This window comes from Arctopsyche grandis, chromosome 9 (assembly GCF_051622035.1).
Source record: "Arctopsyche grandis isolate Sample6627 chromosome 9, ASM5162203v2, whole genome shotgun sequence".
Lineage (NCBI taxonomy): Eukaryota > Metazoa > Arthropoda > Insecta > Trichoptera > Hydropsychidae > Arctopsyche > Arctopsyche grandis.
This window is the reverse complement of record NC_135363.1, coordinates 16,233,471-16,258,269: the sequence shown is the minus strand read 5'-3', so window position 1 is coordinate 16,258,269 and position 24,799 is coordinate 16,233,471. Positions and strand designations below refer to the sequence as shown.

The following is a 24,799-nucleotide window of genomic DNA, read 5'->3' as shown; positions in this document are numbered from 1 at the left end:
CGTAGGACTCAGTTGTGTCAAAGACAATACAGTCAATGTATAAAAATGAAAAGTAATTGCAATGACGATACACAAATCTATCGTACTTTTGTTTGTATAAGACGATAGATTGAGGTTATGTTTGCGCATTGTTTTGAAAACACGGACAGTTTTCGAAAATTGTTTATTGTTGAAAAACAATATTGTTATTCACATGTTTTCAATTTGAAATGACAGTTGGAAAGTTTGGCAAAGACGATAGGGGGAGAAGGAGGAGGGCATGCAGTCGGTGGCAGAAGCTCCACGTCAGGTGACAGGTGCGAAACGGAGAGGGGTAGGGGTAGGGGTAGGGGGAGGGGGAGGGGTGGGTGGCATGACTCGTCAGATAATGAAGCAACCGCTTCGGTCTGTAGACTAGGCTTCGGGTAGGTTTCGGGGACGCGCTTCGAAAAGCCAGCTCGGAGACTCACGATCATGTCGGGGTCGGGGGCGGAGGCGCGGGGGGCCGCAGCTCGGGTACAGTCGACTCGCGTCGGTGAGTCCGCGACCGCTGCAGCACCACTTCGAGAACCGCGAACACCGAACACCGAACACCGAACAGCGACAGCGAACAGTGACAGAACAAGGCAGCGCGTGCTCGCGCCGCACCAACACACTCAGCTGTACACAACCGACGGTCAACGACCAACACACAGACAAGCACCACTTGCACATTTCCCTTTTCTCATTGTTCTTTTTTTCAGTTACGAACGTTTACTTTGTAGTTTATCATACGGATAACAACTCTAACGAATTCGTCGAAGAAACAAAATCAAATGTTCACATAAGGGGCTTTGCAAAACTTTCAAATATATGTTTTATATGTAAACGTTTCAGTGAAATGTACATACATATGTGACGATGTATTTTAGGTGATTGTTTAGACATGTTTCATCTGTATGAATTAATCTGATTCAGATATTCCATACCTACTGGTAAAATGGTATTCGTACAATCCTTCTATTGGAATCGGTAAACGGATTGTTGCGCACATTGCGATCGCGCACATGACAATCGATGCCACAAAATTGCGAATAGGGAATATCTGGTACTGGAGTTCTCGTTAGTACAATATTTCTGATTTATGGAGTTTTTTGTTCGGCGATCGAGATTTTAGTGACTTGTGCGAGATCGCTTTTTGCGGAATAATCACCGAACCATTGAAATCATATAAAAAACTACATACATAGTCTTCAGGAACATGTTGAATTTAAGAAAAAAAATCTTACCTCAAATCAAAAAGGGTGAGATTATTTAAAATAATAAATTTTAAAATTTAATGTACCAAAAAACTTCTAAAACCGCTGTATTCAATTTTCGGAATATATGTATATATTTTTTAATTTACTGCCATCGTTATTATTGTAATGATACTACATAAATGTTTTCATAATTTCTTAATTGATTGTTGTTTTAAATGAAATTGAAACAGTGTTTAATTGTACGGAAAATAAATATTTTTTAATATAAAATGTGTATTTTTCTTAGATTTTAAAGACTTTTTATTTATTTAAACGCTCTTATATTTTTATATGTGCTTAAAATTTAAAATGTTATTTTCTAGATAATTTTAGCCATGGCCATACGAATCGGTGTTTCGAACGAAATGTTAAATTTAAAAACAGCATGACGAGTGACATTTGATTATTGCATATACGTATGGTGAAGTGCAACATTACGCAATTTTGACTCTCATCTGCTTGTTATCAATTAGATATTTTAGAGCTATTATCAGTCTGTCTGAATTCACAAACTGACAAATCGTAAGTCTCGAGTTCAAGTGGAAAATCTCTAACTTTACATTCTTATTGATCATTATTTTTTTCTCACAATGTAATCAGTATGTATAACTTCATTATTAAACAGATTAAGTTCTATTATTTTTTTTTTTAATATGAATATCTCATTTATACGACGATTTAAAATGAAATATCTAAATTTTTATATACATAAATTACGGTTTTACCCATATTATTAATGTGTATGTTTGTACTAAAAAAAAATGATATTATCTTGGATTAAATATAGTTTTTTATTTACCTTTTATTTTAGACGTTTCCATACAAAAATAATAATTTCTTATCATCATTTTTAAATAGTTAATGTTATACATATACATCAATACTTCAAATAATATATTGATGAATGAAAAAGACAATATTTTTATTTTTATTTTAGTTCATTTTATCGATGCACTATTAGCAAAAACACTTGAGCGAACTTCATAAAAAAAATAACGATATTTAAAGTAATAATTTGACAACGAGTCAAATAAATTATAGAATACTCATTACAAAATTTTATAGTTAGCAATTTATTTAATGTTGTTTTTTTTATCCACTTTTTTATGTATCTTATAAAAGAGTACATTCTGAAAGATAAATGCATCTCTTCCTTATTTTTAATATTCCGCTATATTTAGATTAAAAAAATATGTTTTTATTAAATGTAATCTTGAAATTACATCGAAACTACAAGCACCTCAAATTAAAATCACATTCAACGCCTTGTCATAATATAAACTCCTCTTCTCACTTTATTGTGATTATTTTCATCTAACTGCACATGTGGACCAAAATAAACCACGTTTAAAATTTCACATCTCGTTTCGAGACCGACCACCGAGTTTCGTAGGTTCCCCCAAATTTACTCAATTATTTAATCAGTCGCCACATCCTTTTCGTGGTGATTTCGCCCAATTCATCAGTGAAACCATAAATGTGAATCAACACAAAGTATGTAATGTATGTGTTCCAGATTAGTGACGCTTTAATAGATTCTATAAATTCTTTGAGCTTTTATTTAAAACTCATCCTCATTCCACGGGACATTTGTACACCGAAAAATATGCGTGTCATATAAAATTACGTGATGAAAATATTCTTGTAAAATTTAAATATGCATTTTGGAGAACTTTCGATTCGATTAAAATCAGTTTTTTATAGTTAAGGGGGAATCGATTTTGGTTAATTGGGGTGGTATATGTGGAGCTATGAACACCTTTCCACCTTGACCTTTACGATTGATGTCTACCTTGAATTTATTTGGGTAATCGGAGAATCTAAAAAAGAAAAATGGAGATCTGATTTCGTTTCGTAATACGTAGATCGCGAGCTATTTTCATTTGAATTTCCATTTTGATCGTATTTCCATCAGCCAATTATACTCGAAATTATCTGAACTAGTAATAAATGTGTGATAAATGAATACTAGCCAAATTACCGATTAATCATTTAATATATAATATATGAATTGAACATTCAAACACCTTGCGAATTATTCGCCTGATTTACAAATAGATTTAATATTTATAAATTTTGTTTATATACTTTCTCTGTCGCGTTCGTTTTCATTTTAGCCTCGTTTTAAAGGATCAATGTTGATGCATTAACGACGATTTTCCATGTAAATATTTTACATTTTGTGGTTACGTTTTGATGATTTTTCCCAGCTGTTTTCGTGCGGATGTTTGGCTATTTTCATTTGGGTAAACTGGACAATTTATTTATACAAGAGGAAAACGAATTCGAAATTTTTGTTTTCGAGTCTTATTATTTATCTATTATGTATGGGTAATGGCTATTCTTAGATTTAATATGCAATATATACGAACGCAACAGCTTCAGTTAAACTTTTTTCAGATACTGATAAATTTAACATAGGAAAAGGAGTAAGGCAAGGAGATACCATCTCGCCTAAGTTATTCAATGCGATACTTGAGGGAGTTTTCTGGAACCTGGAATGGGACACAGTAGGAATAAAAATCAATGGTCGCTTCTTGAATCATTTTCGGTTCGAAGTCGATATAGTTTTAATAGCTTGCGATCCAGCTGACCTACTTAACAGACTAACACAGCTGGACAGGGAAAGTAGGAAAGTAAGATTAAAAATTAACATAGATAAGACCAAACTAATGTTCAATAGTTATTGCATGCCTGATAGCATCTCATTAGATGATAAACCAGTAGAAGTAGTAAATAATTATTTATATTTAGGTCAAATAATTGACATGTCCGGTAATAAAGAAAAATAAATAAAGAGACGTATGAAATTAGGACGAAGTGCATTTGGACTAATGAATGTTGTTTTTAAATAAAAAATGCCACTCTGCCTGAAGAAAAAGATCTTCGATCAATGCGTTTTGCCAGTGAAGTATGGAATATGGCGTTTTGCCACTGAAGTCCAATGCACTCAAAGAAGTATGGAACGCTGTATGCTTGGCATAACGAGGAAAGACAGGAAGCGGAACATGTGGGTTAGAAGTATGACAAGGGTGGTGGACATAGTGGATAGAGTAAAGAGATTGAAATGACAATGAGCGGGCCACGTGGCTAGAAGATTGGATGAAAGGTGGACAAAAGAAGTGCTAGAATAGTACCCGAGAGAATGGAAAGGGTAGACGAAATTAGGAAAATGTGTGGGGTGAGATGGATGAGAGTTGCGCAAAACAGAGACAACTGGAAGCTTGTTGGAGAGTCCTTCATCCAGCAGTGGATGGTGAGCGGCTGTAGATGATGATGATGAAGCCAATAGATCAATTCAGCATATATTTCATGTTTTTTTTTGTATAGCGAAGAAGAAAATAGGGGGGGGGGGGGGAAACGATTAGACAATTTTGAAACATACGCTTTAATTTAAAAAATAATTTCAGTCAGTAAATTATTGTTGCAAACTACTTATTTTGCCCCAAAGTTACTTTTCGAAGATAATAGTCGGACTAGATTTACCGGATATCAAGTAAACCTCAACACGTTATCAGACATAGTCCATCATTTTCTTCGACATCTGGTTTGCTTCCAACAAGATAGGGCAAAACTAGCATCCCAATACCGTTCTACCGGTTTTTGATCATAATTCTACCTTTGATACTACCGGTAGTACCAAAATACAATATTTTAAATTTTTTGTTGAATTGTTTTAAATTAAGAAGAAAACATTTTATCGGCTAGTTTGTATGAATTAGTCGAAGAATGAGTCAACATTCAACATCCTTTTTAACTTGCTATTCAAAGGAGCTGATAAGTGTATCATAAATTTAAAATCGAAGATAAAGTATGCCAAAAATATCGTATATTGATTTTTAACAGACTTAACAATGAGAAGCCTCGTTGCCTTCTGATTTTTTCCACTTGACAATTACTCGAATACATACATACATATTCATGTATACAATATTTAAAAGGCAAAAATATCCCTTCCACATAAAATTTCTTCAAAGTGGACTACAATGATTCGCATGGTGTAGGACTCAACACATTATTTAAATTAAAAATACTAATAGTCTAATTGTTTATCCATCCCGTATTCTTGAAGATTTTCCATATACATAATATAACGTATGAGTATTTATAGTATTATTGCTGAAGAGTACATTGTTTCATTCGTCTTTTTATGAAATGTTGGCGAAGAAAGCGACGCGTAGTTTGCCTTAAATAATGCCTAGAATTTTCTTTTACCCCTGGTTACCTTATTGATAAGATTTTAGGCTTATTATCTATGTAGTTGAGCTTCAACTTAATATCATAAAGTAAAGACCAAGGTAAAAACGGAGTTATGATGAGTTTTATGAATGATATATTTGGTATAATAACGTTCGTTCTTTGTCTGGTAATTTCGTCTACGAATATGTCTAGTCTAGCTGAGAGATCTGCTATTGCGTGTTTGAGCTTATTCCAGGTTGATTTACTTTTATTTATCTAGAGACCAGGGCTCCCAAACGGAACTGAACATTTCTTTTCGATTTCATAAATTCTGATTAGAATCTTGTAAGTTTTGCGTGCGTCATAGTCTCGGTTACATTGATCGTTCTCGAAAAATTGGAGGGGCGATGCCCTTATGTGCCCTTTAGTTCGTTTACCGTCTACCACTCACATCGACGTTTCTCAAACTGTAAATCTGGACGTTTTCGCTTTTTTGGGTAGGCTTTATTTATGCGTCTGGTAGATGTAACTTCGAAGGTTTTGATTCCATGTTTTTGTTTATTAGTGTCGCTGTACAGTTTCATATTATTCACGTTTGGGATTCCTATGTATTCTACACCTCCGCAATTCGCGTTCGTGCTTTGGCGTAAATAAGTTTGTCTTATTGTGTGACGTTGCACACAGAAGTCTATTTTCATCAGAATCTTGGAGCCACGTTCAGGTGTTTCTCGTCGAAGCAGCTTTGTAAGTGCGTCCACTATAACATCGTTCAGTTCATAAGAAATAACTCCATTTTCATTTGTAATATGCAATATTTCAATATAAACTTTCAAGCTTACATTACTTATGCTAAAAAAAGTACAATAAGTAAAGTATTTTGATTATTTTAAAAATTTAGCCTAAAATTCATAACATGTTCTTCCCTCAATCACACTCATTTCGATGCACTTTATTAAATCTAAAAATATTTTCATCAATTTTTCAAGTTTACATTCGTGTTTTATAAATACCAGAGTAGAAATTTTCGTTATCTTAAATAACTTGACTCCCACTCAAAGTTAGAACTGACGGGTTTGTTGGGACTCTGTCCTCTCGCTATGCTAATACTGCATATCTTACAGGTTCATTCTGAACTTCCTTATACACGTGAGAGCAACCGCGTAGAAACGCTCGGTGCGTTGCAACTATTTGTTGACTAGTTGCAAATATCTCAATAGTGCAATAGTGTTATATTACTTCCTTAAAATATTCGTACGTGTATACTACAATTCAATTATAATAAATGGAATTTTGTATCTGATATATGAATTAAAATACAATTATAAAATCAAAATATTATCATAATTGAGTGTGGTGTATTTATAAAAAAAATTTGCTTTTGTTGATTTAAAATTACATAACTGTGATTCTTGAATTTGTGTAGAGATTTCTGCAAGATGGACGAAATCGGCGTGCCTGTTGACTTGTACATTTATGATCTCACCAAGGGTATGGCTCGTTTGATGTCTGCAATGTTTTTGGGTATGACATTAACCATTTTGTACTCACACAACTCATACACAAAAAAAATGGCATGCAATTTGAACTATTTAAATTTTGTTTTTTGGTAATTATCGAGTGACTTGATGGTGTTTTTTTTCTTTCAATATTGGATATTTCTCTTATTTTTTAGTTAACTTGTAAATCCTTTACATATTATATTGTATGAAACTAGTGTTGTATACATATGTATTTTGTATAGTGAAATTTAAAAATGGAATTATTTACACTCCAAAGATTTTAATGTTCGTGTTCATTTTATTTTACGACAGTCTATTTATATAATAAAACCATTAATATTATTTTTTTGTATATAAAAATTTATTTTTTCAAACGTAGTTAATGTTTTTGAATATTATATTTGACTTCAAAATTTACAATACAAAGCTAACTGCTAACAAATAAGGTAACAACAAAATTGTTGACATTATACAATAGCTTCAAAATAGATACTTATATTATATTTTAATATGTAACAAGTATAATTTATCATAATGTACAATTTATTTTTCTTAGTAAGAATAAGTGCAACTTTTAAATGATATATTCAAATTATTTGGACTATATCTATGACAAAATAGTCTATTGTGGTTGCTGGAAAAATTGATTAAAATGTGAGGAATATTTTAGTTGTGCTTTTTGTTTGCTCGTGTTGTTTATTATAATAAAACTGAAACTATTAAAAGGTATTTTGATTTGTCATAATATTTTGCGCTTTGCCAGTGATGTTGCTGCCAAATAAAGTTTTGGATTTATGAAGCAGAATCAATTAGTCAACTTTTGTCAACATACATTTCTATTTTGCAGGGCATCAGGTGGATGGAATATGGCACACGTCTGTCGTAGCTTACGGAAGAGAATATTTTTTCGGTGGCGAAGGTATCCAGAGTTGCAATCCGGTAACTACATATTTCATATTAATAATATAGTAATTCTACTCTCTTTGCACGATGATCTTGTTTGTTTGTTATTCTTTTTGAAAATCCTTGTTGACTGTTTCGTACAATCATCCTTAACCTCTTTTTGTATTTTGAAACCGGTGACATTTAAAACTGCTCGAGATTTATAACATTTTTGCCAAGAAAAATCATTAGAGTGACACCTTTCGCACGGATGATTTTTCTTCGACTAGAAAATATGCTTTATTTTTGATGTATGAGCTTCATACGCGTTTGAACACACTTTTATTTAATTGAGTGTTCAAAATCTTTTGAAATTGATAGATTTTTGTAGTGTAAATAATAATCTTATATTTTTCCACATAATTACGTATGTTAAGTGTGTATTGGTGTCATGGACTCTTTTATTTTTATTCTCAACGTGAACTTGAAAATTACCTTCAGCGATCTATAATAAAAATATCTTTATTTATATTTCAATGCGAGCTATTTTTCACTAATTCATCAACCAACCTAAAACATCAGCAGATTTTATGACCACAGCAAGTTCGAAAGAATATCATTTTGCATACATATAATTAATTTGATTGAATAAGATAAATTTTTTCATGCTAACTTTTTGGCACTTAAAATTTTTATTGTTTGTATATTCAAATGAGACCAACATTTGCCAGTGCTCGCTTTTTGAGCAACGTAATTCTGCGATGAAGTAAAAGTTTCCATGTAATGAGCAAAAAAAAACATCACCTAATTGCTATATTATTTTCTCAAGTCTCTTGTACTTCCCAAGATACTAACAACATTTCTCATGACGTGAACTGTATCAGTCACTATCTTGAATAAATATATTTCGACTACTATTATTATAATCAAGGAAAATTCATTTTCCACAACATCTTTTTGTCTGATGATACATATATCTTCTTAATATATAAATTCAAAAGAGACTGTATGTATGTTTTTTGGTTCGTAGAATCTGTGAATCAAATAAAACTATTCAAATAAATTTAATCAAATGTTTACTATTCGATTAACATTGTTTAATCGGCTTATATTACAAATACCGAGCGAAGCCGGAAAAAACCACTAGTCTAATATATAATTTCGAGACTTTGTAAGTATATAAGTATTGTTGGTTCGTAAATCCGTGACGTCATCGAACAAATGAATATTCAAATAAATTTAAATAAAATAAAACTATTCAAATAAATTTAAATAAAATAAAACTATTCAAATAAATTTAAATAAAATAAAACTATTCAAATAAATTTAATAAAATGTTTACTATTAGATTGGCCATGTTTAAGCGGTTTATATTACAAATACTGAGCGAAGACGTCTAAAAACACTAGTAATATATAATTTCAAAAGAGACTTTGTATGTATTATATGTATGTAACTATTGTTCGTTCGTAGAAAAACAAACGAATATTCAAATATATTTAAATAAAATAAAACTATTCAATGTTTACGAATAGATTGGCCATGTTTTAGCGATTTATATTACAACTATCGAGCGAAACCGGGTAAAAACACTAGTAATATACAATTTCGAAAGAGACTTTGTATGTTTGTATGTAAGTTTTGGTTCGTAGAATTCTGTGACGTTAAATTTAATAAAAAAACAAATTAATATTCAAACAAATTGAAATAAAATAAAACTATTCAAATAAATGTAATAATATGTTTACTATTAGATTAGCCATGTTTAAGCGGTTTATATTACAAATACCGAGCGAAACCGGGTAAAACCACTCGTTGCCAATAAAAACCAATAGAAAAAATTCTTGATTTTAGAAACAATTGAATTTTATGCCTCGTAACTTAATTTCAATTTGATTCAAATCAGCATGGACGAATTCCAATTACTCGTATACCTATGTACATGTGTCGGTGAATATCCTCCAAACTACAAAGTATTCGAAACACATCTACAATACTCCGGACAATCATCGGCTATGATCTCTATCAACTCCCAACACATTGATACCGTAATGAGTAATTATTGTGATTTAATTCAGAGTGCATTTGCTCCTCTTTCACATTTCACCGGTAGTGTGGGAGAGTTGCCAGCGTCTAAGTGTCGCTTCTAATTTGGTCCATGCTATTTTCGTACATTACTCGCCGTCTCCCATCCGCATAACAACACGCGTGCTGCTCAGCAAACGTGCTTTTCAGTAGTTATAACCAGAGTCAAGGGAGATAGAACTATACACCAGTAAGCTCACCAATATTCGAACGCGTGCATAATTTTCCTTGCATATTTTCGTAGTGCTTTCGCCTCGCGTACTTTTGTTTTTGAAGTGCATACTGCATCTGCTTCTACTATTGTGACACAGTGAGTATTTCTAAGATTCAACATGGCCTCTGTTGAAATTTTCTCATTGCATACTTTCATTTTAACTGTATTGTGAGTTTCGTCATCGAACATTTTATTCCTTCAATTGCTTATTTTATGTTGCATTTCATTGTTCATAGATTCGTTTGATGGCATATTTATAAAAATTCTTTGCTGACCTATATTTAATATGGGACACATTTGAATCTAATTATGCACATGTTCACTAATTGCAGACTTCTGTATTTTATAATTTATGTATTATATGTACATACATATATATTTATTTACCTTAATTTCTAATAACTTATGTATAAAAGAATATAATTTATTTCGTATAACCATAAAAAGCCACATGTGCTTTTTCCGTATATTTATACACTCTGAAAATAAAATATTTTCTCATTTTTAATGAATCTTCCTTTTTAACTCTATATTCTGTTAATTTAAAACTTAATACTCTCTTTTTGTAATTACTCAGCTATTTCGAAAGTTTCAATTACACATAACATATGTTCATATATGTATGTATGTTATAAATTAAAAGTTATTCGGTTTTATGTTGTTTGTTTTCATGAGATTTAAGTGTATAAAATATTTGATTTCCATTAATATTTGTTATCGATTTGGAAAATTCCTATTTTCGATTCTGGCTCATGTCTCGTTGGATAAAATAATGACACTCTGCCAAGATCTAAGCGATAGGAATTTTCCAAACATAACAATATGACACACTATACGTGAAATTTTCGTAAATTTGCCAAAAGTGACGACAAAGAAATAGAATATTCTATGTATTAATCAACATTTTATTTGTTCATAGGCGGGAACCATTCTTGGACAGCCCCAGAAGATTGAGAAGTTAGGCGATACATTCATCCCATATCAAATATTTTTGGATTATATCGTAGGTTTGGGAGATACTAATTTCAGGTGAAATTTAATTACAGTTAACATTTGACTATGTATCAAACTTTACATATATTACATGTTGGCTTTTTTATTTTAGAGGGTGCGATTACAATCTTTTCAAACACAATTGTAATAATTTTACTGACGAACTAGCCAATTTTTTGTGTGGCGTGGGTATTCCTAAGTACATTCTAGATCTTCCAGAAGAAGTTTTAAATACGCCTCTCGGCCAATCTCTTCGCCCCTTGATCGAAAGTCTTGGCACCGGAGCTCAAGTATGGACAATTATTAAGTCATCACATCATCTAATTCTATATATTTAAAATAATTAAGTTTATATTTATTTTTTTGTTTTAGAATATTGTTAGCGCCAACGGCATTCGAAATAATCGTCAAGAAAGTCCAGATTATCTTCAACTGAATACACAAATAGAAGAAGCAAGGTTCTTTTTTTTTCTATGCTCTTATTTCATTTGTTAACTTATACAAATATCAATAAAATATATACTTTTTAGATTACAATCATTGGCTTTAGAAGAAAAACGCAATTCTATTAATGAGAAATTAGCTCGAAAAGAGCGAAAGAAGGAAAAGAAACGGAAAAAGCAACAAAAGGAACAAGATAAACTAAATAACAGCTCTTCCGAGTGTTCAGATTTAAGTAACACAGGTAATGAATTAATTTAATCAAAAAAAAAATAGTTTTTCATGAAATATTTTATATTTACACATTTATTTTTATGTCAGGTTTTCCTCCCATTACTTCAAATTCAAAACCAACAATGGCAGAGGCCGCTGCAGCAGAATTAAATGGTAATTCATCCATTGAAAATTTCGAAGAAGAAGAAGAAAGCACTCCTGGTCCCGCTCGTTCAAGATCTGATAAACTTCCAAGTGATAGGGTTTTAGAAATGGAAGCCGAAGAAAGACACGAAGATGAAGAAAGGAAGAAACATCGTGAACCCCCCATTGTCTTCAAAGATTTCATGGAGGTATGTTATAGTACTCACCAATTGTGACTTTTATTTTCATTATTTGTCCCAGCATTCATTTCTTTCTCTATTCATCAGTTGTCTATCCATCTAATAAACCGCTATTAATGTTTTAATCGGTGTATTTTTTATATGCAATATTTAATAGGTCACTGATGCATTTGCAAAACTAAACGAAGCCTTGAAGTCAGCATCATTAGATCCAGCAGAACAAATTAATCTTGAAGAACTTCGAGTTTATTTGGTTGAAGGTGAAGGTAGCTGGGCTCTCGGTGACAACTTCCTCAATTTCATCGGTATGTATTATACATATATTGATTAAAAACATCATTTTAAATACGTGTATTTCGAAAGTTTAATCGTCGTTATTTTGAATATACAGGTCGTTTATTGGGTGATGCTTCTCTTCCATCGTCTACTCGAGAGGCTGTTTTGAATACCTTGACATGTGCAGCTCTCCGCGATGACGTTATCCTCCTTTTGCATCAGGATAGACGAGAACATATTCTAATGAACTTTGCATTTTCTATTGACAGGATGGAATTAAACGAACAACGGGCTTTGTCCATGTTTGTAAGTTTCATGTCCTATCGTTGAATTTAATTATATCAAATGACACACATTTAATTGTACCGTTTTCTATACAGGTTTGCAATATGTTTGAACATCTTTCTCCCTCTGAATGGTTGTTATATATTTCCGAGTGGCCTCATACCAATCAACAAATTTCAAACATCAGAGTCACAACAAAAGTGGCAGTGCACAGTCTTCTTAGTGAAGATGAAAAATTAAAAGATATTGGAAGCGCAATAGTTCATAATCTAGCATGCAAGGAGGTAAAGACTGTGGTCTGTATCGTTACCTTTTTTTACCCATATTTTTTTGCTTTTATTTCAGTTTTATTTAATATTATATTTTTTTACATGTGTAAATATATCTTTTGTGTGAATATAAAAAAAAACAGCGTGTGCATGAATTTTCAATAAAAATTCAGCATTACTGCAAATGCTATCTAGACAAGTGTGGCCGATTTTTTCGAAAAAATTTAAATGTTTAATTAAGGGTTATGATCATGTCTTAGAAAATCCTACACTAATTAATTCCTTTGCTATCCCATAAATTAAAATGAGATCTCCCAGTTTGTTTTTTTTATTTGCATAGCTTATCTCAAAGAATTTCCCAATCTTCTTCGTAAAAATAATATATGACATATATTGTTGTCATTAAAAAATTCATATGGATTTTAGAAAATGTGAACTAGATGTTTTGCAGCGCATTTGCGTTATATTTTTCCAGAAAATGCATCAAGCAAAACGGTTACGCAGAATGTTGCCTCATGGTTGCCTATCCAAGGTATACGTCAAATTATTGCACAGTGCATTCAAAATATTATGAACAAATAAAAAAAAATATAGGCTTACCTTCATTTAAATAAATATATGTCTCTATTACTAATTTTTAACTATCTTTAGGTAAAAGCTTCTTGAATTTATAATAACGAAAGTGATTGCCGTCTTGTTTCGTCTAAATTCAATTTGCCTGTGCAGTTTATCATATCATTCTTATCATACATATCATGTAAAAGAATAAAGTAAGAAAGAAAATCAATGAGAATGATACTGAACCTATGCTTGTAAACTTCAGGCCTTGTCCCAAAATTTTATAAATTTCAATTCTCAACAACAAATTTTAAATTATATAGTTTCTAAATATTCCAATAAACTATTCCACTTCACTATTTTTTAGGTGCTTGATATGTTAAATATTGATTTATCATATACCTACAAATGTATGTATTTTTAATTCTTAATCCCCAATTTCATTATGCTTTACTTTAATAACCACTTCCTATAATAGGAAACATAAGTATATACAACTATTAATATTTACACACTATATTATCTTCTAATTGTATGAAAATCTAATTAAAAAAGTAGCTCTTCTCATTTTTTTTTTTGTAATAAAATGAATACACATTCATAATCATCTTGAGTCTTGCAGTATACATAAGAATTTTCATTGTTGACTTTTGTTTACTCTATAATAATTTTCTTAATTTTTGCATGTACGCATTCATAACTACTAGATTTATTAAAAATATCTGCTATAGCATTATTTATTATATTATATTTTTATATAAAACAATATTTTAAAATTTTGGAATGTCTTTCGTAGGTATTCGATGATGTCGCAGTCGAATTGGCAATGGCCATCCTTCAACATTTATCTTCAGCACCTGCAGAGGAACATCTCTATCGCTGTTTAAAAGCACTGTTCAAATTTTGCCAAGTGTCGGGCCAGGACGTCCCACAGCTGATACAAATGATTGGACCAAATCCAGCTACCTTCAAAGGCACGAGTCCCCGCGTCGATGAATTGATCGACTCGATTTCAAGAAAATTACGTTAAAATGTCACAAATGTATAATCATGCTTTTTTTTAATTTTATATAATTTTGTGATCTTTTTTTTATATGCTAATTATTGAAATTTGTTGTGTACAATTTTATAAATTCGTTGATATTATTGTTATTTTATTGAACCTGTCTGTTATTTTACATAAAATAATATATATCTATTTATTAGTGAAATTAGTACATTATGCATTTATGATTTTTTAATTATATTTATGAAAAGTATTAGTATTCATAAAATCATGAAAGTTTTTTAATATTTTTTATTTAAGTATTTTATTATTTAGTTTATACATATGTATATCATGTTAAATTTCATTTTTTTTTTCATTTTTACAATTGAATTAAATGTAACATTAAATAGAACTAATATTAACATTATAGTAATATCTACATACATACATGCATATATCATAAATCTGTCTAATTTTTAGCACTTCAGCCGACCTTCATTTTTCACGTGTTATTTAATTGGGTAAAATAAAAATAGATGAAATCAGCGGTCTTTAAACTTTAAATGTATCTCTGAAACATTTGCAATTACAATAGAATTATCTGATATCGTCACTAATAAGAATTTTATAAGAACACGTGTAGTATTTTTAAAAATTCACTTTAAATACATATTATACACAGCTTTAGATGTACATATACTGCACTTATTATTCTTACTAATAATATACATACACAAATAATATAATATACATATTATTAATGAAGCTATTGAACTTAACACTGAAATGTAACTTTGGATTTCTTTTTTCATTCTGTTAACGCAAATATTTTTTTTATTTTTTCTTTTGTTTATACTTGTTCAATTTAACAACATTAAGCATTTCTTGGATATGTCTTGTAATAAAAAATTATTATCAATGTTCAATGTATGAAAAATTTATTTAATGTATTACAAAATTTTAATGTAAAACCTGTGTTTTATTGTCGTTTCACGAAAAGGCATTAAAATTAATTTTTTTATAATATAAAAATATTACATCCAAAGGAAGACTTCATCTAATTTTTATTAAAAGTATGCAAGTATAATCAAATATTGAAATACTTTTTTAAAGTGATTTCAATATGGACAGTTTTTATAATATAATATTATATATGAATATTCCAATTTGATTATAATTTTTCCGTTCCATGTAATTGTATTATAATATCTGCCTATAAAGTATTATATCTCATAAAGAGTATGTGAAACTGAACAAATAGACATTTATTTGTTTAGCTTCTTATATGCTGATAAGAATATAGGAGTCGCACAATAAAATCATTACAATTTCAGTAGAATCTCATTAACTCATTAGCACTAAAAACACTTCCATAATTTTGTTATTATGCGTTTGATTTATCAATATTTTTGGTTTAATGGACTGTCATTGTTTCCAAAAGAATCTAGTTTTGGACTGCAAACGATCGTAAATGTTTTGCACATGTTAAAATACTTGTATAGAATTAAAATATAATACATATGCGTTTTAAAATTGAACATAACTTGATGAATAGCAATTGATAATGATCTGAAATGGGAAACTAAATAATCAGCAGGTTCTAATGTGTTAATTATGTTTGTCATGAAACTGGTTGTCTCACTGTGATGTCAGGTGACGAGATAAGACCCTGTGTAGACGTTTTGGTGCTTTAGAATATTAGTTTCACAGTGCACTCTATATAAGAGGATCATTACAAGCTGTCTATAATAAAATGCCAATCCCTCGACAACCGTTACTTACAACACGAAACCCATTACTTGATTAAAAAATTTAAATCCGGAAGTCATTGAACAAATTCAGTGTTTTGAATATTTATTGTTTTTGAACTACAATATATACGAATCGCATAATGAGTGGCGACATATTTGAGTTGGAGGAAAATCACAGAAAGGAAAAGTACATTTTTCCAGAAAAAAACAGTATGAAGTTGAGAATTAGGAATATCTTGTACCGGAGATTGCCAATTTTGGAATGGTTACCCAAATATACCAAAGCGACGGCTTCTGCCGATTTAATAGCTGGAATTTCATTAGGACTTACACTTATACCACAAAGCATAGCTTATGCGTCGTTGGCTAATTTGACCGCACAATATGGACTTTATTCTTCATTTATGGGTGAGTATTGTAGTTTCCATTATTTAGCTTGAAATGTTAACAAACTCTTAACAAACACATCAGATATTACCTATTTTGAAAATATTAATTCCTTCATGCAATGACAATTAATAAAATAATATACTCGTATTCTTTATCGATATTGTATTGGAAAATTTCAGGCACAATGTTGTATGCCATTTTTGGAACAGTGAGAGAAGTATCAATAGGACCTACAAGCCTCATGGCTTTGTTGATATTACAATATTGTAAAGGTCTTTCAATTGATTATGTAATTCTGCTTGGATTTTTATCAGGAATGGTTATCATTTTAATGGGCATCTTACAATTAGGTATTCATTTATGATCATATTAAAAATATACTTTAAAATAAAATGAAAGCTGTTTATAATCACCTCAACTCTTACAATTAAAATTTATGAATTAAATGTTGTTAAATTTTACTTATAGGATTTTTAATAGAATTGATATCTTTACCAGTCACAAGTGGATTCACTTCTGCAATTGCGTCTGTCATTGTAATTTCACAAGTTAAAGGAATTTTAGGCATGAGGTTTAAAGCTGAAAATTTTGCTGATAATATTGTACAGTTATACAAAAAACATCAAATGGCTAGATGGCAGGATGCTGTTCTTGGAATCAGCTGCATTGTGTTTTTACTAATTTTACGAGTAATTTAAGTAATTTGTGTAATATAATTTTAAAAATTATAGGCACTTCATAAACTAAATTTTATATAATTAATGTTTTTAGAAAGTGAAAGATCTCCCAATTCAACGAAAGCTAATAAAAAAGACATTATGGTACATAGCGACGAGCCGTAATGCATTAATTTTGCTAATCACTTCGATTATAGCATACAAATTAGAATTAAGTGGACCTGCACCATTTCTTTTATCTGGTAATATTTTCTTTTCATTCCAATATTTTAAAAAAATGAAGGATTACGATTATTCATATTATTATTTCTGAACAGATAGGATCCCTGCAGGTTTACCCAATTTTACGCTACCCAAATTTAGTATTACCCAAGGAAATCATACAGAAACATTTATTCAAATGTGTTCCAAACTTGGGAGCGGTATATTTGTGATTCCTTTAACAGCAGTATTGGCAAACATAGCTATTGCAAAAGCATTTAGTTAGTACATCTTGTATTTTCACCTAGAAAATTTTGTATGAATTCCAATATTGTTCATATTGATAACATTATTTTTACAGCTATTAATAAGAAAGTAGACGCTTCGCAAGAAATGCTAACTCTTGGAATCTGTCAAGTGATGGGGTCGTTTGTTCAGGCAATGCCATCTACTGGAGCATTTACAAGATCTGCTGTAAGTCAGGCGAGTGGTGTTAAAACACCATTTTCTGGAATTTATTCGGGTAAATATGAATTATAGTGCGTAATTTAAATCGCCACACTTCATTATATATAGGTATGTGAAAATCAGGGGCGTCATTTGGGGGGGGCTGGGGCGGGCAGCGGCACCCCCTTAGATTTGAACGGGACTATACACGTTGTTAAGTGTATTATCATGAATTTGAATTAAAATACTATTTGCTAGTAATAGGATGCCAACAGGAAGAATAAAAAAAATTGAAATCGACAAAGTTATTAATTTATGTATGTATGTACATATATGCGGCAATAAAATCTAGACGTATCCATTATTGTAATGTGTTATATTATATAATCGGTATTGTAAATAAAATGATATTATAATAATAACATTATAGTTTCCAACAATTATTTAATGCTAATTTTATATTTTTTAGTTTAAAATAACCTTCAATGTATGTTCAGGAGATTATTTTGTACTTTATAAATAGGAATTTATACCCAAATCTCTTAATTTTTTTTTTTAATTTTTTAATGATGTAAAAGATAGTTAAAATTCATATACAATTTTTTTTTAATATAATACACCCCCCCCTCCCGCCCTTGAAAGTCATTTCTTACTGGTCAAAAATGTCAATTGATCCAATTTTTTTACCTCAGTTTTCCTATTTTAGATATTACTAATGAGTAGAAGTTGAAAAAAAATTAAAACTTTTGTAAAGTCTTCATACAGTACATGTTAGTTAAAATAGTATGAAATGGTATACCAAATTTAGTGGTTCGAAATTGAGAACTTGAGAAAATTGTAAAACGGACAAACAAACATTTATCTTTATTTTATTTTTTTATTTAACGTTTTGGACCATTGTGGCATAACAGGAAGAACCTAATGCGACACAATGGCCTAAATAATAAAATAAGAGAGGAGAAAGCAAAAATAAAAAAATGAATAGATAGAACAAAAAGCAAAAGCAAAAAATTAAGATATGTATATACAATAATATTATAGATTATATTGTCATCCATAAATTTTGAATTTTCACTTTTAAGTAAAATCTTTGGAGGTAAAAATAAAATAAAATAATTTTTTATTACCATTGATAATTCATTGTATACACAATTCGTTCAATATACATTGAACGAAATCAAAATTGCAAAACATGAAGTAAAAAAATTGATTTACTTCACATTTTTGAAAAGATTGATACTTGCTGTGTTCCAATTTTTTCTTTAATATTAAATTAAATCTTAAATCTTAAAATTTCAGGTATTTTAACTCTGTTGGCACTGACATTTCTAACCCAACATTTTTACTATATACCACGAGCCGCATTATCAGCTGTATTAATCTGTGCTGTTATATTCATGGTGAGTTACATTTGAATATGTAATGTATCCTATGAACTAGTAATTTTAATAATTTGATTTCAGATTGATTATAAAATATTAGGAGTGATGTGGAAAGGAAATAGATGGGATGTGTTCACATTACTTATAACTTATTTTGTCAGTTTGTTGAAAGGCATGGAAATTGGATTACTTGTTGGTGTTATTGTTAATATATCATATTTGATTTACTTAACAGCACGACCTGGCATCGAAATACGGAAGAAAAGAGTACAGTTATATTGTCAAAGCTAATCATAAATTTTAAAGCTACATAAGATCGTTAGTATTATACTTTTTGATCAATTATATCATATAATCACAAAATGTATTACCTTTTAGAGTTCCACTGGATGTGACTATATATTAGTAACACCAGAGAGTGGTTTATATTATTTAACTATATCATTTTTAAAAGATGTTATCATGAAAGCAGCCTCAGTTGATGGAGAAAATGTATTACCGATAATAATTAACTGTTGTAAATTTCAAACAATAGATTATTCAGCGTGTAAAGTAAGTTATTTACAGTTGTATTGTTTATTTTTTTTTTAGTTTTATTATAGCGTGTAATGTCTCAAATGCAAATTTTCTTTAATAGGGGTTGGAAAATTTGGCGAAAGATTTCGAGAAGCGGTCTCAAAAATTAATATTTTTGAATGTATCACCAAAAATTATTGCAATATTAGAACCGATGACATCAATTAATCCGAACATATATCATTGTCAGTCCGAGTCTGAAATGTTGGATGCTTTGTTTGTAGCTAAATCTGATGAGGTTTTGAAAGCTGAAAAGGTTCCACTTTTATCAGATTCATTTTGTAAACGTGGAAGTTCTTCGTCTGAAATATGTGTATCACGTTGTGGAGAAAATGGGAATGATATTGATGCGAATAGACATACCGTAATTGAAGAAAAAGTTTATATTGAAACAAATACTAAACAACAGAATGGCAAATCAATGGATGACGTTAGTTCAACAAACAAAAATGATTGAATACATAGTTACAAAAATAATATAACTGAACTGAATTTATTGTATAAGAAAATTAATGTTTGATTATTGTGAAAGAAATTAATTGATATTAATAAATTTAAAATATTTATATATTTTAATTTTTTTTTCCCAATAAATTTAAACTTTTTAACTTAAAGTTGATAACAATAAAAATTTCGTAAAACAAAAACACTCAGTTTTCTGTACGCCGAATTTTCGTAGTGGTGGTTATCCTGATAGCAATTCACTTTTGCGACGTAATCTGTTTACCCTGAATTTCATACACAAACAAATCAATTTAATCAAAAAATTAAGTGAGAAATGAGAAAAATTAAGTTAATATGAGAAAAATTAAGTTAAAATGAGAATAAATTTAAATTTAAAAATATTATGAGACGGAGGAAACAATCGGTTTGGCCACAACACATTAAAATACATATGTACAATTGGTTCAGTGATTACTAGTCAAATGTGAACCGGTCACAGGACAACCGGTCGCTCTAGATCGGTCACACGTGATCACCTGTCACACTAAAACTGGTCACGGGAAAACTGGTCACACCCTAAAATCAGTCAATCAGTTTTCTCGTGACCAGTTTTAGTGTGATGGGTGATCACGTGTGACCGATCTAGAGCGACCGGTTGTCCTGTGACTGGTTCACATATGACTAGTAGTCCGTTTACCGTACAATTCAACTATTTTATTTATAATGTAATTTAAATTTATGATTTTTATAAAAATTATTAAATTTCAATTTATTAGTAGAGTTCGCTAACAGCAGTTGACGTTCGCCATAATACTACTAATTAAAGAAAATAATAAAAAGGAGCCGAAGTCGGTTGATTCTTTACGACTCCAACTTGGACTCCAACTCTGACTCAACAGCCTTGCTAAAACTGTAGCAATTCTTCTATTTATTTATTTATTTTGCTAAGCAAAGAAAAGCGCAATGGAACATTTTTCTATCATATTTAATCATTGAACAACGTTAAATTTACAATAATCTCGATAATAATAATTATACGCCTTGACAATACATACGAGTACATATTTGCAGGCGCGGCTCGTGCATAGGAACTGCGGCGCTGCAGCACCCCCAGAAAAATTACAAAAAATCGCATTTACAACTTGTATTTAGATATACATATTTGACATACTCATTAATAATGATTATGTCAAATATCTAATCATTCTTATTTATATTATATTCACAACTTGTAAATGTATACAAATGTGATTTTTTTGTATTTTTTCTGGGGGTGCTGCAGCGCCGCAGTTCCTATGCACGAGCCGCGCCTACATATTTGTCATGAAGTCGAAATGCGTGCATTCGTGTAAAAACGGCAAACGCGTGCGACTGAGACACTATCTTACAACGGAACGGGTGAACAAACAACGGCTGCGGAAATCAGTCGGTCCTGGACCGGTCGGGTGGGTGGTAGCGTGTCGTCCGAATCGCCATTAGTTTATTGTTATTATTTTTGACACAATTATGACATAAACATTAGTCGAGCTGACTTAAACGCTAGTCCTCGGAACAGAATGATGTGATAATAGAGTAGTGTTTTGATAGAGTCGTGTGTTAGCGAGCGGGGTGAGCGATTGGGGTGGTACGGTGTACGGTGTGGTGTATTGATATTGATATCGCAAGTGCAAGGGGCGACAATGGCGTGCCGGGGTGTGGGTGTGGGTGTGGGTGTGGGTGTAGGTGTAGGTGTAGGGGGAGCAGGAAGGGGGGGCGGAAAGTGGCGGTCGGTGTGCATGATGGTGTCCTTGGTGGGTGTGTCCTTGGTGGCGATGGGAGCGTCGCCGGCCGTGGGCTCCTTCACCATGAAGATGATGGGCATCAGCGAGAACCTGGGCAAGGCGCTGCAGTACGTGGTGGAGAAGGCCGACATCAACTACACGGAGCCCAACCTGAACGTCACCTACGTCTCCTCCACCCACTTCAAGCCCATGGGAATGGCTCACCTCTACAACCTCACCAACTGCTTCGTCGACCTCATACAGAAGAAGCAAGCCTACCCCGAAGGTATGCATTCTCGCATACGCATGTGCATGTCACATCTCACATCTCACATCTCACACATCACATACAATGTACCCTGCACGCATCCAAATTCAAACAGATTCGTTTTTTCAAACAATTCAATTTTCGCGTTGACTCTTTTGTTTTATGAGCCCGCATGTATTGTTGCATAAAAAGCTGGTTATGTTGGTATTTTTCTCGCTTTAGATAAAAGTCGGGTTCACACATTGGATTTTCTTTCTCATGGCGCTAAAACAATGATCCGATATTTCTCAATGGTTGTTAAATAATAACGATTAAAAAAATTATACGTCCGTACGACTCGCTCTTCGTAGTGGGTTGTTTTATTTAATGCATAAATTATTAATTAATTAATCGTCATTTACGGATGGCAAGTGTGCACGGCATGCTTGATTATATTGCGATTAAGTTAAATTGTCTTTGTATTTTTTTTTTTGTTTATATTTTTCAGATTGTATTTTTCTGTAATAGATGTAGAAATTTGAACGATGATTTTGAATAGAGAATATTATTGTTATAAAGCTTTCTTGATAATATGTATTTTTCTCAAATTAAGAAAATATTTTTAAAAAAAATTTCGAACAAAAGAATTGTTCAATAAGAAAAAAAATTTCACTTGTTTTTCCATACAGAAATAAAATGATCAATCAAATATGTAAAAAGTAATATGTATATGAAAATAAAAATCTTGTGCCTGATATGAAAAAAATAGAAAAAAATATGTATATGAAAAAAAAAGATTTGTGCCTGAAAGCACAAAGTATTCCATAAAATTTAAATAGAATTGATTTTGCAAAAAGAATCTAACCTAAAAACTGATCACCAAATGATTTTTTTATAATATGAAAGCAACCTTAGAAAATAATTTATGTAAAAACTAAATAAAAGGGATTTATATATTTGCCCATAATTACGAAAGTGGTTCAACTCAAGAAAACAAATTTATTACATTATAATTATAATTATAAATTATTATAAATCTATTACATATTACAATATAACCGATATTAAACAATAAAATCGACTTAAATTGTTTTTCCTGACTTCTTTGACCACTCTCACAATCATGGGCACATTATGTATGTTTTTTTTGCATGATTAAGTATGGAGGTTTTACAAAAAATACTACAATTATCAGAAGTTCACATACATACACGTGCTCCTTTGTACGTGGACGGCCGGGCGAGTCGCGAGAGTACATAAGAATACAGAAGATCTATCTTTGACTACTGACGAAGATATGCTTATGCTCATTTGTACGCGGACGGCCGGAAATAGGAATGGGGGGAGTCGGAACTGAAACCGGAACCGGGAATCGGAACAGAAATAGTGGAAATTTCAAAAAAAATACGAAACGGACAGCATTTAATAAAAAAAAACAAATTAATGCTTACTAATAGATTAGCCGTGTTTAACCTGTTTATATTACAAATACCGAGCGAACCCGGGTAAAACCACTAGTCTGTATATACATATAAAAATTTAATGTCTGTTTTGTTTGTTTGCGTGTCTGTCTCGTATAGGCTCCTAAACCACTCAACCGATTACGATGGAACTTTCAGGATTTGTTGTATGCATGTCCAGGAAGTTTTCTGTGTCCAAATCCAAAAAAAATCGCCCAAAAACGGGAACGGAAACGGGATAAACGGGAATGAGTGTCATTGCAATGCAATTATTTCAAATGTGTTAGCTGCCTGCGTTTTTCCGACAAATTGGAACTTGGATATGCGTTATTGTGGCATTGCAACGCATGCCGGGTTCAGCTAGTGTCTTAATAAATTTGCATTATAGGCTCTCATTATCTCTCATATATGCGAGTTTCTATTTTGGAAGTTCATATTAACTTTATCTTTACTACTATTACTTATCAGAATATTATCAAATTTTATATTAAAGTATACACAATGTAGGCAGAAAATATTGCTTGTGATTACTAATAAAGAGCGGACCAAGTTTGCGCCGTTCTTTGTTTATTGTTCGCCGTGCATTGTTCATTTTTATGATGAACCTTTTTTTTTACACTCAAGCTTTGTAGTTTGCTCTATTTCCTGTAAAATGGACCCAAAACGCCCTGTTTCCTGGAAAAAGCACGGTTCCGGTCTACCTCTAGTGATTAGATCCTTTTCACGCAACTGCGCCTAAAATGAAGGTTTTTCCGTCTTTTTCTAAAATAGTTTATTTCTGTTATTTTAATTTTTGTTTTTGAGTGTTTGTAAATACATATGTACATGTTTAAAATACTCCATATTTGTGACCTTCGACATCTTCCACAAGAGTTCATTCACAAATGTGAATTTTAGATTACGTATTTCGAGCCGTTCATTATACAATGCAACTAGATCTATTAAACAATGAGTGTGTACAGACAAAAAAAAACACACA

General features: G+C 31.2%; 4 protein-coding genes across 13 annotated transcripts in view; 3 read left to right on the top strand and 1 right to left on the bottom strand.

Annotated features, from left to right (window-relative positions):
- Npl4 (nuclear protein localization 4) overlaps window positions 1-676 on the bottom strand; it is a 30,920-nt gene extending 30,244 nt beyond the window's left edge. The window contains exon 1 of one of the 2 annotated variants that reach the window (XM_077438608.1): window positions 450-676. In XM_077438608.1, the coding sequence (XP_077294734.1) occupies window positions 450-455 (6 nt within the window). In that variant the 5' untranslated portion in view covers window positions 456-676. The remainder of the gene's footprint in view (window positions 1-449) is intronic. The other variant, XM_077438609.1, reaches the window with a different exon arrangement.
- A 923-nt stretch (window positions 677-1,599) lies between these two features.
- On the top strand, window positions 1,600-15,452 carry LOC143917177 (uncharacterized). Of its 9 annotated transcripts, none has more exons than XM_077438597.1 (13): window positions 1,600-1,781; window positions 6,862-6,959; window positions 7,785-7,876; window positions 11,038-11,147; window positions 11,224-11,401; window positions 11,484-11,569; window positions 11,642-11,796; window positions 11,874-12,118; window positions 12,267-12,414; window positions 12,501-12,691; window positions 12,766-12,954; window positions 13,415-13,471; window positions 14,294-14,661. In XM_077438597.1, exons 2-13 carry the CDS (start codon window positions 6,875-6,877, stop codon window positions 14,525-14,527), a joined length of 1,770 nt encoding a protein of 589 aa, XP_077294723.1. In that variant the 5' UTR covers window positions 1,600-1,781; window positions 6,862-6,874; the 3' UTR covers window positions 14,528-14,661. The 9 variants fall into 9 exon arrangements, with proteins under 9 accessions (XP_077294723.1, XP_077294725.1, XP_077294727.1 ...); XM_077438598.1 differs by having other exon boundaries at window positions 1,630-1,781; window positions 6,862-6,926; XM_077438599.1 differs by lacking the exon at window positions 13,415-13,471 and having other exon boundaries at window positions 12,766-12,966; window positions 14,294-15,452.
- Window positions 15,453-16,125: 673 nt separating this feature from the next.
- On the top strand, window positions 16,126-20,478 carry LOC143916507 (sodium-independent sulfate anion transporter-like). The gene is made up of 10 exons (XM_077437643.1): window positions 16,126-16,644; window positions 16,806-16,976; window positions 17,095-17,315; window positions 17,398-17,545; window positions 17,621-17,785; window positions 17,866-18,027; window positions 19,251-19,351; window positions 19,415-19,600; window positions 19,712-19,885; window positions 19,971-20,478. Exons 1-10 carry the CDS (start codon window positions 16,377-16,379, stop codon window positions 20,364-20,366), a joined length of 1,992 nt encoding a protein of 663 aa, XP_077293769.1. The 5' UTR covers window positions 16,126-16,376; the 3' UTR covers window positions 20,367-20,478.
- Window positions 20,479-21,988: 1,510 nt separating this feature from the next.
- Window positions 21,989-24,799, top strand: part of LOC143916608 (prominin-1-A-like) — a 48,377-nt gene continuing 45,566 nt past the window's right edge. The window contains exons 1-2 of the mRNA XM_077437789.1: window positions 21,989-22,051; window positions 22,097-22,399. Coding sequence (XP_077293915.1) covers window positions 22,033-22,051; window positions 22,097-22,399 — 322 coding nt within the window. The 5' untranslated portion in view covers window positions 21,989-22,032. The remainder of the gene's footprint in view (window positions 22,052-22,096; window positions 22,400-24,799) is intronic.